This window comes from Akebia trifoliata, chromosome 13 (assembly GCF_017979445.1).
Source record: "Akebia trifoliata isolate Shusen 1 chromosome 13, ASM1797944v1, whole genome shotgun sequence".
Lineage (NCBI taxonomy): Eukaryota > Viridiplantae > Streptophyta > Magnoliopsida > Ranunculales > Lardizabalaceae > Akebia > Akebia trifoliata.
The window spans coordinates 8,927,261-8,946,770 of NC_141387.1; the positions used below are offsets into that span (position 1 = coordinate 8,927,261).

General features: G+C 37.8%; 1 protein-coding gene across 2 annotated transcripts; it reads left to right on the forward strand.

The window, feature by feature from the left end:
- Positions 1 to 218: 218 nt before the first annotated feature.
- LOC147387724 (50S ribosomal protein L34) lies at positions 219 to 18,943 on the forward strand. 2 transcript variants are annotated; one of them, XR_015171224.1, is made up of 6 exons: positions 219 to 583; positions 684 to 760; positions 1,241 to 1,352; positions 8,227 to 8,399; positions 18,498 to 18,563; positions 18,716 to 18,943. XR_015171224.1 is itself a non-coding variant. In XM_086420547.1 (4 exons), exons 1-4 carry the CDS (start codon positions 342 to 344, stop codon positions 8,354 to 8,356), a joined length of 561 nt encoding a protein of 186 aa, XP_086276673.1. In that variant the 5' UTR covers positions 220 to 341; the 3' UTR covers positions 8,357 to 8,539. The 2 variants fall into 2 exon arrangements, 1 of the variants encoding a protein (XP_086276673.1); XM_086420547.1 differs by lacking the exons at positions 18,498 to 18,563; positions 18,716 to 18,943 and having other exon boundaries at positions 220 to 583; positions 8,227 to 8,539.
- The last annotated feature ends 567 nt before the right edge of the window (positions 18,944 to 19,510 follow it).

Here is a 19,510-nt window from a genome sequence, read left to right on the forward strand (position 1 = left end):
CATATAGTAGAACCGATCTTGGTTGGGTCGATTCAGTTCTGATTTTGATCTAAATCGAACCAACCCGAATCAAGTTGTACCCCTAGTTTCTTTTTCCACTTATTTTAGAGTCGAGATCCGAATCGGCAAGAATCAAAACCAAAAAAATATAATGGATCTAATTCTAAGTACATCTAAAATTTTGGTAATTCTCCCTAAATTTATAAGCTCATGAACCCAAAAATGTTTACCCTCTTTGATAACTTAACCTTTATGAAACCATGCACCAAAGTCATGAAAGATAGAGCTGGCTCCATCCGCTCCTCGTCTTTCATTAGCAAAGAGAGCTTTAAGGTGATGAGATGATAGCATGCTCCCTCCGCTCCTCGCCTTTCCTCCCTTCCTCTGATTTTCGATATTTCTACAAGAATTATTGTTTCACCACCTCAAGTGTCTCCATCAAATCCCCTCGTTTTTCCTCTGTTATCAAAGCTACAGTACCCATGGATAGTGAGCAGAGTCAGAGCACCACTATTAACTGCAACATCAACCCCTCGATGAAACTCTTGTTTGTCGAGATGGGTGTAGGTTATGATCAACATGGGTATTTTTTTCTTGCTCCTCCTCTTTTTCCCTCTTTAAGTATTATGTTCTACAAGGGCATCTCTATCATTATGTGTTTTTCTTTTTTAAAAAATATATAGGCAAGATATTACTTCAGCAGCGATGCGGGCGTGTAAAGATGCAATCTCATCCAATTCAATTCCAGCTTTCCGAAGGGGTAAATCTTTTGGGAATTTCATGATGTGGGTTTGACAGATTGTGTATTTTAATCGACTTGGAGACTGTTTTTGTTGGTTTTGTAAAATATGTGTTCTATTTTTATTTTTTATTTTTTAAAGAATGGTGGTTCTTTTGATTGGATTTCATCAGGGTTTGGTGAATTTTTCCCCCAAAGTGGGGCTTTTATTTCTCTTTTTATTTATTTATTTATTTATTTTTATTTTTTATTATGTATGTTTATATTGGATTCTACTGGATTTAAAAAAATTAGGCTTGCTTTGGGATTATTTTTTCAGGGATGAATTGGTGTTTTGATTTGGGTTTTGTTGTTTTTGATTGATCCAGATATATATTTCGATTGGATTCTACTGGATTTCAAAAACTTTGCTAGTTTTGGGATTGTTTTTTCAGGGATGAATTGAGTTTTGGATGGGAACATAGATTTACAGTTGTTTGAATTGGAAATGGTATGGTGCAGGGTCGATACCTGGTGTTTCTTTTGAGCAGATGAAGCTTCAGATCAAGCTCGGAGTCCCTCGAATAGTCCAACAATTTTTGGATATTGAGCGGGTCAAGTCTGTCTTTCCTTAGTGAGTATCTATCGATTCTTACATGAATCCAATTCTACTTTACCGTCGAATGCTATATATTAGAAGAAACTGTAATATTTCTAGAAGTAGATAACCATTCAATGTATCATCACCATATTTAGCAAATCAGTGTAAGAAAACATGACATAAGAAAATACCAGAATAAAGACTAGAGTGTTAGAGTCATCACCAAATCAACCACCTAGGGTTGGCAGACTCAATCTCAATCTCAAGTTAGAATTGGACTTAGATTAGGATTGTTAGAGAGTACTTTTATTTAAATTTAATTGGGAGAGTTTTTCAACGTAGATTAGGATTTCCTAATAGTTATTTATCTAATTAGTTAGATAAGGATTGTGTTTAAGTATTCTAGTGTTAGTAGGATTTTAAAATTAGTTTTTTTATATTATATAAATAGCACCCAAAGTCCATGGGTCAAAGAGTGTGATGTAGACAAGTTTTTTTAATAATATTTTATTATCTCAAAGAGTGCATCTCTCCAATTCTCTTCTCCTTCTTGTATACACATGTGTGGTTTAGTTTGTTTAATTTTCTAGTCTTGAATCTATTGTGTTGAGCCGTATTATTTGCGATTTGAGACAACAAACTCCAGGGTGAGATATCTTTAGTTGCGAGAATCACAGTGTTTGGAGAACAAGTTAAAAATAGTTGCATCATAGTTACTTCAACAATTGGCATCATAATGGCACGGTTTGTTGGAAGAAAGTGTTTAGCACGATTACGTAACGACTATGCAACAACTTTGATTGAAGAAGAAGGTATCCAATGATTTAGGTTTCTCGTTCTCGCAAAAGCTCAACAACTCTAACTATGATTTATGGAAATCATGAATGGAGTCGTACATGATGTGTCATGAGTTCTGGGACGTGAAGTGTGGAGATAACATAGTGCCGCCAGAAGACCCTACGTCGAAGAAAAAGTGGAACACCAAGGCTGGTAGAGCTCTCTATGCATTGAAGCAATCTGTGGATGACGACATGCTAGTTTGTATCTCGGATGCCATGACACCAAAAGAAGCATATGATATTTTTGCAGGTTTATTCTCAAAGAAAAACACGCTTCGCTTTCAACTATTAGAAAAGGAGATTGGAAGTCTAGAACAAGAAAAAACTCTCGATGGTAGAGTATTTCCTTCGCATGAAGATTGCATGCAGAGAGTTGTCTAATTGGATCCAGATAATAAAACTCAGATGCCAAGATGAGGAGACTCTTGATCAACGATCTATGACTAGACTACGGGACATACGTGACAGTTATTGCTGGACGGACGACCAACCTTCTGTGGATGAGTTAGAAAATTTGCTTATTAGACACAAGATGGTGCTCATCAAAATTGGTACCTTGAAGACTGAAGACAAAGAAGAAGCCATGTTCTCCAAAGACTCCAAAGGTAAGTGGCGAGAGAAATTCAAATCGAATCGCAAGAAAGACGGATCAAAGAACAGGGGAGATACTAACATCAATAGAAATAACGACAAAAAAAGACACAGGATAAGTAGACTGAAAAGTCATGTTATCGTTGTGGAAAACCATGACACTTTGCACCTGATTGCACAGTGAAGTTGATTCATGCAGAAGTTAATGCAGTCACTGATAAATGCAAGCGAGGGAGAGCTAATGATGAGGAAGACTGGGATCCACAAGCAAACTATGCATCCACTAATAAAATGCAAGGTTTACCTGGATCAACAACTACCAAGATGATCGAAGGACACGCATTTACAATTCTGGTGGAAGATCAACATGATAAAGCTAATCTAGAAGCAGAATGCAACCATTGACTATGCAAAGGATTGGATCGTGGACTCGAGCTGTTCGAACCACATGACGAGTGATGAGAAATTCAGAACCATGCATCCATATGATGGAAATTGGGTAGTTGTGACGGCTAACAATTCACAACATCAGGTAAAACACGTGGGTGATGCAGAGATCGCTGCAAGGTTTGGCGAGGATCAATTACTACGAGGAGTCTACCATATTCCTGGCATGGCAAAAAATCTATTATTTGTTCCATAGATAACTAAGACAAGACAGTATGCCTTATTTGGGTCCCAAGATGTGCAAATCTTTAAGAATGTCAAAGTAGATGGCATACCTATGATGAAAGGAATGCGAGTGAAGTCTACGTATGTAATGTTAGCAGAAGAAGTATACGTAGAGAAAACCAGAAATAATGAGAGATCGGACCTTTGGCATGCACGGTTAGGGCATGTAGGATACAAAAAACTTTATGAGATGGCAAAACGTGAATTTGTCAAAGGACTACCGAAACTTGAGTTTCATACAGACACACTGTGTGCAGGATATCAGTTTGGCAAAGCACATCGACTTTCTTTCGAAGAATCGAAGTTTTAGTCGAAAGAACCAGTTGAGTTAGTGTATACTGACGTGTTTGGTAAGGTGAAGTACCCATAAATAAGTGGTAAGCACTAGATCACTTTCATCGACGATTTCTCAAGGTATGTTTGGGTGTACTTCTTGAAAGAAAAATTTGAAGCATTCGAGAAGTTTAAAGAATTTCGTGCATAGGTAAAAATATTGCTTGAGCACAACATCCGTTGTATACGGTCCGACAATGGTGGAGAATATACCTTAGAGGAGTTTAATGAATACTTGAAAGAGCACAAAATTAGAAGGCAACTCACGGAGTAGCTGAATGAAAGAATCAAAATTTAGGTAACATGTGTTGATGCATGTTGCACTCTAAAAACGTGCGACCATAGTTTTAGGTTGAGTGTATGGCGACAACGGCATATTTGATCAATTAGCTACTGCAACCTCGGCTCGAGTTTATTGCTCCATATGAGAAACTTCTTGGACAGAAGCCTATAATAAAACATCTTCCTGTTTTCAGATGTGTTTGTTATGTTTTTCTCATAGAAATTCTATGAAAAAAACTCAATAAAAGGGAGTTAAGGTGCATCTTTGTTGGTTACGATTCTAAGAGAAAAGGTTGGAGATGTTGTGATCCAACGACAAAGAAGATCTATGTCTCACAGGATGTAATCTTCAATGAAACATCGTCGTGGTGGTCAAATGACAATGTTTTGTTACCAGATTCATTTGAGTTTGAAGATGAAGTGCAAATTCCTCTCAATGAAGAGGAATCGAAGCAGGGAGAGATTGATTAGTTTAGATCTAGATCAGACACTCAAGTAACTAAGGTTGGTAATTGCATTCAACTTGAAAGTTCTCCAAGAAGTCATAATAACCCTTGGAAAACTGGAATTAATTCACCAAAGAACATGACATCAGAAGAATGTTCTTCACAACTTGAGATCGTGGAGGAAGATACAGAATTGAAACCCTGGAGATCTTCACGTATAAGAAGATCTAACCTCAAATACGCAGATATTGTTTTTGCAAAAATCATTTTGGGTAAGAAAGTTTATTGCAAAAACTTGGAAGCCCACAACATAGAAGAATCAACTTTTTTTTGAAGCAGAGCACAAGAATTCAAGGAATGGGAAATTGCAATGGGCGAAGGGCTCATTGCCTTGATCAAGAATGAAACATGGGAATTGGTTCCACATCCTGAAGGGGTAAAACTAGTTACATGTAAGTGGGTGTACAAGGTGAAGAGACAGACAGATGGAAAAATTGATCGTTACAAGGTGCGTTTGGTGGCACGCGGATTTAATCAACAATATGGAATTGAGTTTGACGAGACATCCAGTCTAGTTGTAAAGATCACTTTTGTACGTATGTTGATTGCAATTGCAACAAGTAAAGGGTGGAAGCTTTGGCAATTAGATGTCAAGAATGCATTCTTGCACGAAGAAATTGATAAAGAAATATTTATGGAGTAGTCACATGGTTTTGAAGACTAACAAAAGCCTTAATATGTTTGCAAGCTACAAAAAGCTCTTTATTGGTTGAAATAAGCACCGCGAGCTTGGTGTAGCAAGATTGCGGAGTTCTTAGTATTCAATGGTTATGTAGTAGCACCATTGGATTCAAGTCTATTTGTGAAGGAGATGAATGGGCGAATTATTATTGTGCTAATATATGTGGATGATTTCATCATTACTGGAGATGACACACAAGAAATTACACTAATCCGTGGTAGTCTCACAGTGAGGTTTGAGAGGAAGGAATTTGGGGGGGCTTAAACACGTCCTTGGTTTAGAAGTAGACCGGTGTGATAAGGGAGTATTTTGTGCTAGAAAAAGTATTGTACAGATTTGCTAGGCGAGTTTGGGATGGAGGATTACAACCAAATCTCAACACCAACAGAAATAAATGGCAAGTTGAGAAGTGATGAGGGGGAGTTACTAGAGGATGGAACCATGCATCGACAGTTAGTCGGAATGGTAAGTAGATTCATGTAAAATCCAAGGAAGCCACATTTGGAAGTAGTTCGATGCATCTTACTATACATGTAAGGCACAAATGAAAAGAGAGTCTCATGTGAGGTAGTTGGGTATTGCGACGCAGATTACATTGGTGACTTATCAACACGCAAATCACCTACTGGATACATATTTAGCTTGGGTTCAGGAGCAGTATCTTGGTGTAGGAAGAGACAACCAACAATGTCACTTTCAATGATCGAAGCAGAATACAGAGTGGCAGCTATGGCAGCACAAGAATGTGAGTGGCTCATGCAGTTGATGTCAAAATCAAGTAACAGTGTAACTATTTAGTTGGACTATACTTCTACAATGAGAGTGTAATTTGAGTGGCGGAAAATCCAGTTTTTCACGCTCATACAAAACACATTGAAGTGCATCATCATTTCATTAGAGAGAAGGTATTGAAGGGTGATATCAGTCTTCTCTAGGTTAATATAGAAGAACAGATGACATACATCTTCACAAAGGGATTGTCTTTTCCTAAATTCTCCAAATTTCAATGGGAGCTTGGCGTTATGAGTAAAGAGTCGGCATTGAGGGGGAGTGTTAGAGTCATCACCGACTCAACCACATAGGGTCAGCAAACTCAATCTCAATCTCGAGTTAGAATTGGACTTAGATTAGGATTGTTAGAGTACTTTTATTTAAATTTAATTAGGAGAGTTTTTCAATGTAGATTAGGATTTCATAATAGATGTTTATCTAATTAGTTAAATAAGGATTGTGTTTAAGTATTATAGTGTTATTAGGATTAAAATTTTTTTTTTTTTTTTTTTAATAAATACCACCCAAAGTCTGTGGGTCAAAGATTGTGCTGTATACAAGTATTTTTTAATAATATTTTATTATCTCAAAGAGAGCATCTCTCCAATTCTCTTCTGCTTCTTGCATACACACATGTGGTTTAGTGTGTTTAATTTTCCGGTCTTGAATCTATTATGTTGAGCCGTATTATTTGCAATTTACAACAACAAACTTGAGGGCGAGATATCTTTGGTTGCGACAATCACAGTGTTTGGGGAAAAAGTTAAAATCAGTTGCATCATAGTTACTTCAACATAAAGAACATTGCAAAATATGTTTAAAGACATTTGTGTTTTATATGGTCTTTGTTTAAAATGTTGGACCAAAACTTTATTTACATACATAGTTTATCTGTGGTGGTATGGGGTATATTACCACACAGACTTTACAACCTCTCTGAGGTGTCACCTTTATATAGAGGGGAGATTACCAAGCAGTCTTTAGTTAATAAAATTTCATTGCAAATAGTTTTGGAAGTTTATCACCCATTGTTTGAAACATTGGGACATTGAACTGCTTTTGGCAAAGTCCGTGACAACCCAACAATTTTAGTATCGAAATTGCTTCTGAATAGCCTTTTGTGCATATACTAATTTCGATCATTTAAAATTATGGAATGTTTTAGTAGCACCTTTTGAAATGCCTTTTGTGCACATACCAATTTCAATCTGTTCTTCCTTGAGCACAGTTAAGAGAAGGTGATCGTTATGTGACCTTTGGATGCCCAATCCTGATTGGATAATTCATTGATCAGTTCCATTCTTTTGGAAAGTAAAGAAAAAAAAAATGGGAATCGGGTTATGGAGAAAGTTCAAATTTTTAGTCAATTAGGATCATCCATCTGTATTGATTTGGGGAGGAGAAGTGGGGCATGTAGTTGTAGACGGATGGTCTTGAATTCCCCTGCTTGTATGTGCACTGTAAAATAAATTTCCTATAGTATGATAAGTAATATCCTGCTCATTGTGCTAATGACCATCAGTTCTATCACCAAGAACAACCACCCCCCCCCCCCCCCCCCCCCCCCGTCCCACAAAAAAATAATAATAATAATAATAATTTCTCAGTGGTCGTCCCTAGACCATTTTTTGATAGAAATTTCATGATCAAGTTGGGGGATGTCTGGTATTTGTTTCATGTGGAAGAAAAGTAATCAAAGCTGAAGACTTTTGAGGTCTTGTGCAGTACAGTGCACACATACATTGTCTGGACTTAGATGACAGATTCTCCAATTTCCAATAAGGATTGAAGTCAGATTTTATTTTCTTTTTAATTTTTATTTTTATTTTATTTTTTTTCTCTGTTTTCTGTTTTCTTTTATTAGATCTGTAAAAGATTGAAGTCAGATTTCACTAACTTCTTTGAAACATCTTGTATTTTAGTTTGCTAGAGTTAGAATTTTAATAGGAATTCATGAGATACAGACAAAGCTTTTTCTTATGTCATGAAAGCCTTGGACAAACATCTATTCCCCATGCCCTTGCTGTGCTTGCGAAGGTTTTAGTTGTTCGGACATCTTCTTTGAAAGTATACTACTTAAGGAGACTATATTAAATAATGTTTGCCATTCTTTGCAGTTATCAGTCCATGTAAAGTATCATGTTTCTTTTAGGATCGTGTCTTTATAGTGATGCTGGAATCAGAATCGATGTGATTCTTACAAGAATTACCTTTTTCCATTTTCATTGCAGTGGTAAAATTTTAAATGTTGAAGTTGTGGATGGTGGACTGATATGCTCGAGTGGTGTATGCGTGGAAGAAATGGGAGATAAGAATGATGATTGCTACATAGTCAATGCTGCAGTTTATGTTGGTTACTAGCCTCCTTGTTTTCTTCTCTTCTCCCTTGTCAGTATTTTGTAAGGTGAGGATTCATTGTTCATAATATATGTTGGAATTTTCTCTTGATTCTTGAAGAATTGAAATATTTGGTCAGCTTATCATAGTGTGACCTTCGTCATTTGACATGCTTTTTTTAAATTCACTTTCTTCTCATTTTTAACCTATAGTTGTCTAAGAAAGACAATATGAACTAAACGAGATCCTTATTGAATCAACTTTTAGTGCTAGGAGTTGTTTCGGCATACTTTAATGGGAATATTTATTTACGTACTCTTTCGTTGGCAATATAATTATAATATCTAAAATATGATAATTACAAAGACACATGCTTTCTGTTATGGTTGAATATAAGCAGATTTTGGTCTTACTTGGACATCTCTTTCAAGAGATCATCACAGAGGATCTCAAGAGATTCTCATGAAGCTGTGGTCAACAAACAAGGATTCTTGGGAACAGTATCTCATCCTTGATAGAATCTTGTGTGAACATAAAGAAGCTTGTGAACACGATGCTTTTGATGATGAAGTGCATTGAAGAGGGATACTGGGACCTCAAAAATAAAATGAGTATCAGTAGTTGCTAAAGAGAGGTGTCGAAAGAGAAAAAAAAAAAACATGTTTTTTCTTTTGAGGTCTTTAATGTCTGATAAGCTTGTTTATTAAATTATTATAGATGCAAAGTGGTGAGTGCCCATTGAACTTCCATTGTTTGTGAGGATCAAAGTAGTTTTGTCGTTTTTAATTAAAAATGAAACATGGCTTTGGACAAAGTGGAATGGAGGACCAGAATTTGTTTAGCCAACTCCAAACCTGAGGGATACATCTTTGTTTTGCTGATAAGAAAAGAAAGATTGTGGATTTATCTCTTGATTGATGGACTTTATGATAATTTATTCTGTTCTTCATGAATCTGAGGTAGCAAAACTGGTTTCCTTTCCAGGGAAAAAAAACAAAGAAGCATTCATAGTTGGGAAATTAGAAACTTTGCTTGATTTATCTCTTGGTTGAACTTAGAAACGTTACGTGTTTAATGGGGCTGTGTGGTCATGCTCGTGCCCCTCAAATGCATCTTGGGCTAGGTGTTCTATTATTGGTGTCCAAGATAATGTGGCTTTCTATATCATATCTATAGGAAAGATCCATGGATTGGTATAAGAAGGATAGGTGTGAATACCATCAAAGAAGAAAGTTTTCTATCTTCTAATGATGGTTGACAGCTTTATTGGTTGGAATAGCGATGGAAAGTTTATGTTTGGACTGTGAGGTGGGGTTGATTTTGAAAACATCATAGCCGTCGAAATGAAGGCCATTTATGAGGCCTTGAGGTTTGCCCATTTCAAAGGAATGAAAGAGATTATTATTAGCCTTGATTCTAAGTATGTTATTCAGACTGCCCATTTCAAAGGAATGAAAGAGATTATTATTAGCCTTGATTCTAAGTATGTTATTCAGACGATCTTGCTTAGAAGTACATCAGATTGGTAAGAAAGTTAAGGAAGCTAAGTCAAAGGTTTGTGGTTTGTTCGTTTGAATTTTTTTGGTATGAGGCAAACCAAGCAGTTGATTTTTTGGTGAAATGTGGTTTTTATATTAGAGAGTTTACGGATGAAAATTTAATTCCTACTAAGTTGATAGATATCCTTCGGAGTGATCTTACATGTAACCACATCTATGTATAATTTCTGATCACAATAAATGAACGAGATCCCTTAAAAACCCCGTGATCAGAAAAAAAGAAAAGGAAAGAGGGATAAGAAAGATGGCATATCACCAGAATTCGAACGAGGTCTTTGGGCATGACTCAAACATCTTGTTGGGTAAAGGAGAAGTCCCACAAAGGCATGAGATAAGGTGCTTAGCTGGTTAATGTCTCGAGGCATAATGTGTAGCGCTCACTTGCAAGGAACTTTATGAATAAATAATATGACAAATAAGTAATTAATATAGTGGCATAGAGGAACATAATTCGGTTGGCTGACTGCACATCTTTGCGCTAAGGCTTTGATGATGATATAACTAATTAATTGAAGGACTGTGGCAACCATGACATATTTCCATATCTCAAGTTTCAATTCCACAATTAAATTTAAAGTATTAATCATTTCAGTTAGTTTTGTACCAAAAAAAATGCAAATCAAAATAAAGAGAACACATAACTTTGTGGTTTGGCAATATTTTGTATGTCCATGGGTGATGATGAGATCTTTTCACCATTTCTATGAAAGCCAGGATTACAACCTCTCAATCTTACTTCGTCTTTGTAAAACTGAAATTCTCCAGCATATAAACCCTCAAACGAGTTGGCTTGCCTCAAGGGAAAAAAGTTATGATTGGAAATCTTTACAACATTGTACAGAACATGTTGGAGATAGGAGGCACTACGTGAAAACTGGAAAATTCGACAGAAAAAATTGACGGGCTAAGGCCCACGAATTTGAAAACCTGAATTTTAACGGTCTAGGACCATCGAAATTCTTGATGTTCCCATATTTAACCGCTTAGAACTTGACCTCTTGGTCTGTCGAATTTTATTAAATTTGACCCATCGAAAATAAAAATTTGACAATGAAGAATTTAACCTCTTGGTCTGTCGAATTTTATGAAATTTGACGGCCCAAGGCCATCAAATTTGGGCTTTTTTCACATTGTGAGGTTCTAATGGAAATCCAAGAGTTTTTGGATCTTGTGGCCATTAAGCTGAAGGTGTAGATAGGGGTTCTTTGTATTGTTGGGGGGATTGTAGTGTCGCATGGTTCTTCATTTTCAACCGAAAAAATAAAAATCAAATCAAATGTACAGATATTGGGAACCAACAATTGTTCTAGTAGGTTCTTCTCCAGCACACAATGAAGTCCTAACCATTAATGCACCACTTTCCTTACCCTCGCGTAAAAGATCAGTCGGCCAAAAAGCTGTTTGTGAATTTGGTTGAGGACTAAACTCTCATAATTATGAGATGAGTGATGGCTTTGAGTTTAGGCTGATTCTTATTTCTTATAAAAGTTTATAGTAAAGAAAATGCCAGATTTCAAGGAAGCCTAAAGGGTTCTTATGGAATTTAAGGGAGGTGACCAGACAAGAAATTCATCAACAAACTTTCGAACTTGGATTTGTTTTCATTCAAGATGAGGTCAGTATACGATTAATGATGCTTAATCCCTCTTGTAGAGGATAATAATAGTACCTTATTCAGACCATACACGTGTCCAAGCCGGTTAAGTGATTCTTTGAGTTAGCCAATACATCCGATCCTGCCCAACAGTAGGATAGATCAAGGAAGAGACGTCTAACCTAGCTGGTAGGGCAAGACAACATTAGTAGAAACCTGGCGTACCTGGCAGGACAGGCCTAGTCTGAGTATCTGCGTAATCTTAGTTAACGACTATCAAATCCAGAGATCTCGGAGGAGATCTTTCCCAGAATCAGGGACTCAATCCTAGAGATCCCAATTTTGTTTAGGATCTTTGCAATTCGAGGATTCATCGTGATCACATCTCGATTAAGGGGGAAATCCTGATTTGAGGGCAGATCTATAAATAAAGAGATCAACAGAGGTAAGAAGATCTTTTGGTCGATTGAAGAGAGAAAGAGTATGTTTTCTTATTGTCCTTCTGCAACTCTAACTTGAACGCCAGAGGGTCATTAACAGGTACCACACCGGTGTTGATAGGAAGGACGAGGGAGCAACTATGGTTTAGTATAGCAGAGTCCATCAAGGTATCACTAGATTTCTCCTCTACAAATTCAATGTCGCCCGTGGGAACACCATAGCAAATTGATTTTAAACGAAACAATGGCGAGATCCATAAGAACAATCAAAGTTAACGCTCATTTGCCTGTTGCACCAACTATGAAGGCCAACCTCTTGACTATGCTAGAAGGGATGAGAAAGCAATAAGAGGAGATGCATAAGAAGATGGATGACTTGGCCGAATAAAACTGAATGCTAAGTCAGCGTATAGAAAATCAATAGAAAGAAATGCAAGATGTCCTACTGCGAGATCCTCCACCTCCTGTCGGAGACAATCATGCTTCAAATGCAGAAGGCAACTCTCAATTGCAAGACCAATCTAAAGGGGAAGATACTGAAGCTCTTACTACTGCAACAACTCGAGCCGAGCCCATGACAAGTTTGACTCGAGAGGAGATCAAAAATATGATCTAAAAGGAGAAAGTGATAGTGAAGAATACAGATATAGGCTTGGCTACTGTGCAAGCCATTAGACGTATTCAAAAATCACCATTTTGCAGTTGAAATCTTATCTGAGGAGATCCCAAAAAAGTTTGTACCATTGTATTTCACCCCCTACTTAAGGACAAAGGATCCAGTTGAGCACTTGTTTTATTTCCAACAGATGCTCACATTGTGGGAGGGGGAATGAAGGCTTGATGTGTAGACTGTTTCCTTCTAGTTTGTAAGGGAACGCCCTAACTTGGTTTTACAAGCTGTCAAGTAGGTGATAGTTTCTTTTGAGGAGCTTTACATTGTCTTTATGGCGCGTTACATTGATAATAGAAAATTGGCGAAGATGTGGATGCTCTACTCAGTATGAGGATGCAGCAAAGATAAAGTATCAGAGAGTTCACAAGGAGATTTAAGGAAGAGGCTATGGCGTTGGAGAGCTGCTATGAAAGGATTGTAATGGTGGCATTCAAGAATTCCTTACCATCTAGTTCAGGATTATACAAATCTCTTGTGAAGAGAATGTCAGAAACACTAAGTGAATTGTTCGAAAAAACAAAAAATATATCCGACTAGAGAATGACTCTCAAAATTCAGTTGGAAAAAGTAAAGTAATACACACAGTGGCCAAGCCTAGTAAGTAGCAGCAGCCACAATTGAAAAAGAAGAAAAGACAGCCTAAGCAGGATAGAGGCATAAGAGAAAGGGGATGTACTTTCCCATGCCTCCTAGTGAAATCTTGCCCCTGATTATGAATGACCCTTACTTCGAATGGCTAGCCCCACTTCCTCGAGATCAGATAAAGTTGGATGAAAGATATTGCGAGTATCATAAAGTGCGGGCTCACACTACCATCAAATGTCAAGCTCTGAGAAATTTGTTATAGAGGTTGACAGAACAAGGCCTATTAGGAAATCTACCGAGAAGAAAAAAGTGAGACCGTCCTCGAGAAAAGAATCATAGGCAAGAGCAGTTTCCTGTTAAAAGGTAGGACAGAAGGGCAGTGGTGATCCACGTTGTCTTAAAACAAGAGCCTAAGAAGTCAGGGTAGGATGAGATTGATAAGAGAATGAAAACGGCAAGCAAAACACTTTGCTCACGTCTACGCAACTAGAAGCAAACCAACATAGCAAGTTGAAATGTTTGGTGAGCAGACAGTAACCTTCATTGAGAAAGATTTGGAAGGGGTGGTAAAGCCACATTATGATGCTTTAGTGGTCATCCTCTAGGTTGGCACCTTTACTATTAAAAGAGTGTTAATTGACAACGACAACTCAGTCAAAATTTTGTATGTCTCAACCTTCCAAAAGATGAGGTTGAATAGGAGTGTACTAACCCAGGTAGGGATTCCGTTGACTGGATTTGATGGAAAATCAAGCCATCCTTAGTGAGAAATAGTCTTGTTTGTGCAAGCAGGACCTATGATGTTGATGACTAGGTTTATGGTCGTTGACGCAAGCACTCCATACAACGCCATTATAGGCATATGGTGGATGCACAAGATGAGGGCTACCCTGTCGACGTACTACCAGGTCTTGAGGTTTCCAACACCGTAAGGGATGTAGGACATTAGGGGGGGATTAGACGGCACCCTAGGTGTGCACTTTGGGTCTAGAGGAGTACCTAGAAAAGAAAGCTCAGCAATAACAATTACAATGGGGGGCTGAGCAGAGTGGACCCCCATGCTTGGAGAGTGTCCAAATAGCAAAGATGTAGAAGGCAGACAAATTGGAGTATTGGAGGATCTCATTGAGTGTTTGATGAGGAATAGGGATGTCTTCGCTTGGTCGATAGAGGAGATGCCCAGAATCAACCATGAATTAATTTACCATCACTTGAATGTTGAGCCAAACATGAAGCCATTAAAATAGAAGTTGAAAAGGCTAGCACCACACTTGAGAGAAGTAATAAATAAATAGGTAAACAAGCTAATCAAAGTAGGATTTATTAAGGAGTATAGTTCCCAAATTGGATAGCCAACATCATGGCAGTACCAAAGAAAAATGGGAAGATCAGGGTATGTATCGACTTCACGAATCTGAATAAAACCTACCCAAAAGACAACTTTCCATTGCTAAGAATCGATCAGCTGGTAGATGCCACTTCACGTCATGAGAGGTTGTCCTTCATGGATGGCTACTCTAGCTACAATCAGATTCAGCTCAGCCCTGAGGATAAAAAAAAGACACATTAATCATCGAGCAGGGATTCTACTACTACATAGTTATGCCCTTTGGCTTGAAAAATGCTGGGGCAACCTATCAGAGATTGATGACAAAGTTATTAAGAGATTTGTTAAAGAAAACTACAGAAGTCTACATCGATAATTTATTGGTAAAAAGTAAGAAAAATGAAGACCATGTCACAGACTTGGAGGAAGTCTTCTCACGTATAAGGAAGGTTGGGATGAAACTCAACCCAAAAAAGTGCACAATTGCATTAACATCAAGAAAATTCCTAGGTTACATGATAACAAAGAGAAATATTGAGGCTAACCCAGACCAAATCAAAGTGCTAGTTGAGATGCCCTCACCAAAGACACAAAAGCAAGTTCAAAAGTTAGCTGGGAGGGTAATAGCTTTAAACAAGTTCATATCCAGGTCTTTTGACAAATGCAGACCTCTATATCAATTTCTACAGAAGAACAAGAGGTTTGAATGGACAGAGGAGTGCAAATGTGCTTTCGCTGAAGTGAAAAAGTACTTGGGACATCTGCCCATACTCTCAAAACCAGAAGTTGGGGAGGAACTAGGGTTGTTATTGGTTATTAGTGAATGCGCATTCAGCTCAGTCCTGGTCAGGATAGGGCCAACAATAGAACAGTCCATTTATTTCCTAAGCAAAACCTTCACAGACGCAAAAATTGGATACTCAAGAATTGAAAAAATGGGTGTGGCTTTGGCCTACACAACTATGTGATTGAAGCCCTACTTTCAAGCACATAAGATCCAGGTAATCACGGAATACCCTTTGAAGTTAATTTTGGAAAAGACAAAAATGTCAGACAGAATAACAAAATAGGTTGTGTAGCTAGTAGAGTTTGCGCTTGAATACAAGCTTAGGGTCTTGTTGAAAGGGCAAGCAGTCGTGGATTTCTTAGTTGACTTTCCAATAGAAGAAAAGGCAGACCTATTGATAGAAGAATTAGAGAGTGCAGAAGATGGGCAAGAAACAAGCAACCAGTTATGATGGAAGGTCTATGTAGATGAATCATCAAATATGGAAGGTTCTAGGATAGGAGTGGTAGTACTCACCCCAGACGGTACCAGACTAGAAAAGATAGTCAGATTGGGGATCAAAGCATCGAACAATGAAGTAGAGTACGAAGCAATGTTGCTTGGCTTCAACATATTAACAGGGTTTGGATTCAAAGAAATTACAGTCTATAATGACTCGTAGTTAGTGGTCAACTATATCAACGGAACATTTGAGGCACGAGATCTCAGGATGCAACTCTACTTAGAGAAGATCAGGTCTGCCATACTCCAAATAGGAGAGGTAAGGGTAGATCATATACCTAGAATAGATAATAGACATGCAAATGCACTAGCCTTCATAGCTTTAATGCTGACAGGATAAGATAAGAGAGAGCTCCCGTTCGACTACTAAGAAAGTCCATTGATTGATGAGCCTAAACTAGTAAGTGTAGTGGTTGTAGTAAGGAATCAGGGGTAGATGAACCCAATCCTTGCCATCCTTTAGTCAGGGCAGTTGCCTGAAGAGGCAAAATGCATAAAAGTCAGAGTAGAATGTTATACGCTTCTGGATGGATAATTGTACATGAAGTCTATGGGTAGGCTATTCTTATGCTGCCTAACGCTAAAAAAAATGAAAGAGGAGCTGAGTGAGATCCATGAAGGAAATTGTGATAATCACTCGGGTGCAAGATCATTGACACATAAAGTACTCTCCCAAGGACATTTCTGGCCATATTTTTAAAAAGATGTTGCATTGCATGTCAAGCCCTATGACAATTGCTAGAGACACGAAAGATTATCTATCAGCCAGTTATTCAACTTAATTCCCTAGTCAGCCCATGACTTTTCGCACAGTGGGGGATAAATTTGGTTGGTTCACTGCCTAGAACACCAGAAAACCTAACCTTCTTGCTAATGGCAACAAACTACTTCACTAAGTGGGCAGAAATACTTCCCTTATCTAGGATTCTTTAGTAGAAAGTACAGAAGTTCATTTAGGAGAACATAATTTGTCGATTTGGTTTACTTCGCACGATAGTATTAGATAATGGAAGACAATTCCTATGTGAGTAGATCAAGGCATTTTGCAGAAAACATGGGATAATGCAATAGTTCTCTTCACCACAATATCTACAAAGTAATAGTCAAGCCAAAGCCATGAATAAAGTGTTTATCGACATGCTAAAAAAATATTGGGAGAAGCCAAGGGTAAGTGGACAATAGTGCTGCATGGTGTATTATGGTCTTATAAGAAAACTACTAGGACCTCTACACGGTCATCTCCGTTCGCCATGGCCTTTGGAATAGAAGTAGTGATACCTATAGAAAGTAGCTTCCCCACAACTCGATCAAAAGTGGTTCAGGCTTATCAGAACAGCAAGGACTTGGACTAGCTTGAAGAGAAATGATAAACAACATTAGTAAGACTAGAAAATTATCATCAAAAATTGTAAAATTACTCTAATAAAAAAGTACGCCATAGGCAGTTCAAGGAACCTAGTACTGTGCAAAGTGTTCTAGAATATAAAATAGTTGAACAACGGGAAATTAGGTCCAAACTAGGAAGGGCCTTACAAAGTGATAAAAGTTGGCCAAAATAGGGTTTACTATTTGTCCAACATGTCTGGTCAAGAGTTGCTTAACCGTGTAACACTTTTAATCTCAAGAGATATTATCAATAATAAAAAATCCCATTATGTTTATGAGCAACCTATACATGAAAACACTAAGTTGGGCCTCTTTGGGGTCTAGATTTTCGCGGTTCTACCTTGTCTCAATTAATAAAGTATAGAGTTGAGCACGACCTTACGCTGTCCTAAGTGGCAGAGCATTTAGTTGGGACCCCTTTGGGGATCTAGGTCTTTGTAGCTCTGCCTTGTCTTAAATAATAGGGTGTATAGTTAAGCGATCATATTTTGTCTGAGTGGTAAAATATTGAGTTGGGCCCTTTTGGGGGTTTGGGTTTTTGCAACTCTACCTTGTTTTAACTGATAGGGTGAAGAATTAGGCCTGACCCTACTCTGTCTCAAGTGGCAGAGCACTGAGTTAGGCTCCTTTGGGGGTTTGAGACTTTGCGGCTCTACCTTGTCTTAATTGACAGGATGTAGATTTTGGTGCGACCCTACTCTGTCTTGAGTGGCAGAGTACTAAGTTGGGCCCCTTTGGGGGTCTGGGTTTTCACGACTTTGCCTTGTCTTAATTGATAGGATGCAGAATTGGGCACGACCCTACTTTTTCTTGAGTGGCAGAACACTAAGTTGGGCCCCTTTGGGCAAGATAACAATGTTACGTTATTCAGACCGTACACGTGTCCAAGCTAATTAATTGATACTTTGAGTAAGCTAATACATTTGACCCTACCTAGCAGTAGGATAGACGAAGGTAGAGACATCTAACCTAATTGGTAGGACATGACAGCATTAGTAGAGACTTAGCTTGCCTGGTCTAAGTACCTGCGTAATCTTAGTTAATGCATATCAAATCGAAAGATCTCGAAGGAGATCTTCCCCAGAATTAAGGACTCAATCCTAGAGATCCTAATTCCATTTATGATCTTTGCAATTTGAGGATTCATCATGATCACATCCCGATTAAGGGAGAAATCATAATTTGGGGGAAGATCTATAAATAGAGAGATTAATAGAGACAAGAGGATCTTTTGGCTAATCGAAGAAAGAAATAATATGTTTCCTTGTAGTTCTTTTGCAACTCTAACTTGAACATCGAAGGGTCATTGACAGGTACCACACCGGTTGATAGGAAGGATGAGGAAGCAACTTTGGTTTAGTAGAGTAGAGTCCATCAAGGTATCACCAGATTTCTCCTCTACACCTCTTATTATCCATGATTATAAAATGAAGAGAAAAGGGAAATGAGAAAATCCCATTTAGACTAATATACATAAAATGTTACTTTTGCGAGTTTAACGTCTAAACCGAGCTACTTGTTTTCATTGAAGGAGAGCTACATATAACAGTTCGTTCCAAGTATCGGGTAGCCCTAGAAGACACCAATGGCTGCAACCCAAGTCCTTGTGCTTGCCACTATAAAGGAACGGGTGCGCATCTTTCCCCAGCTGCGATAACCTTGTCACGCTGAGAAGGTACACAAGTTTTCTTAGCCTACTCAACACTTTGTTCACCACTAATGTAGCCTCAGCTAGACCACCTGAATATATCGACCCAAATATTGGTTATGTCTCACCCTTGCCATCCTTCGATGGTTTATGCTAATCATTCCCTTTGGATTAACAAACAAATAACGAAACAATTAAGTTCATTAATCAACATTTGACTTTTTTTTTATTGTATGATCTCCTGGATAAGACCCTGTGGACCATTGTTTTGAAAATCAGTATGATCACTCATGATATATCTCTTTAAGGAATGTGTGATTGCAAGAAAATCAATTCAATGGAAAAAATAATTCCTCGGGAAGTGTAACGGGAAAATGGATTTCTTGACAAAATGTTACTCTAAGGAAAATTTCAAAAAGATGGTTGGTTGTATGATCTCCTTGCGAGTTTGTTCTGCCAGAGGGGGACATTGTTTTTTTAGGAAAATGATTTTCCCACAAAAATGCACAAACATATACTTCCAATACAGTAATAAGGATTTGGGCTCTATAATAAGGATTTAACTCAATATAATATTGGATCGGTTCTAAATCAACCATCTCTTGATTCTATAAAGACCTGATCTGATAAAATGTGGGAAAGTATATAAATTGTACTAATATTTTGTTTATATATGTA

Excerpts from the sequence above, each read along its gene's own strand:
- LOC147387724 (XM_086420547.1), top strand. The coding sequence starts at position 342 with ATGATAGCATGCTCCCTCCGCTCCTCGCCTTTCCTCCCTTCCTCTGAT. Across the intron at positions 584-683 it reads GTAGGTTATGATCAACATGG|GCAAGATATTACTTCAGCAG; the intron begins GTATTTTTTTCT and ends AAAAATATATAG. Across the intron at positions 1,353-8,226 it reads GTCAAGTCTGTCTTTCCTTA|TGGTAAAATTTTAAATGTTG; the intron begins GTGAGTATCTAT and ends TTTTCATTGCAG.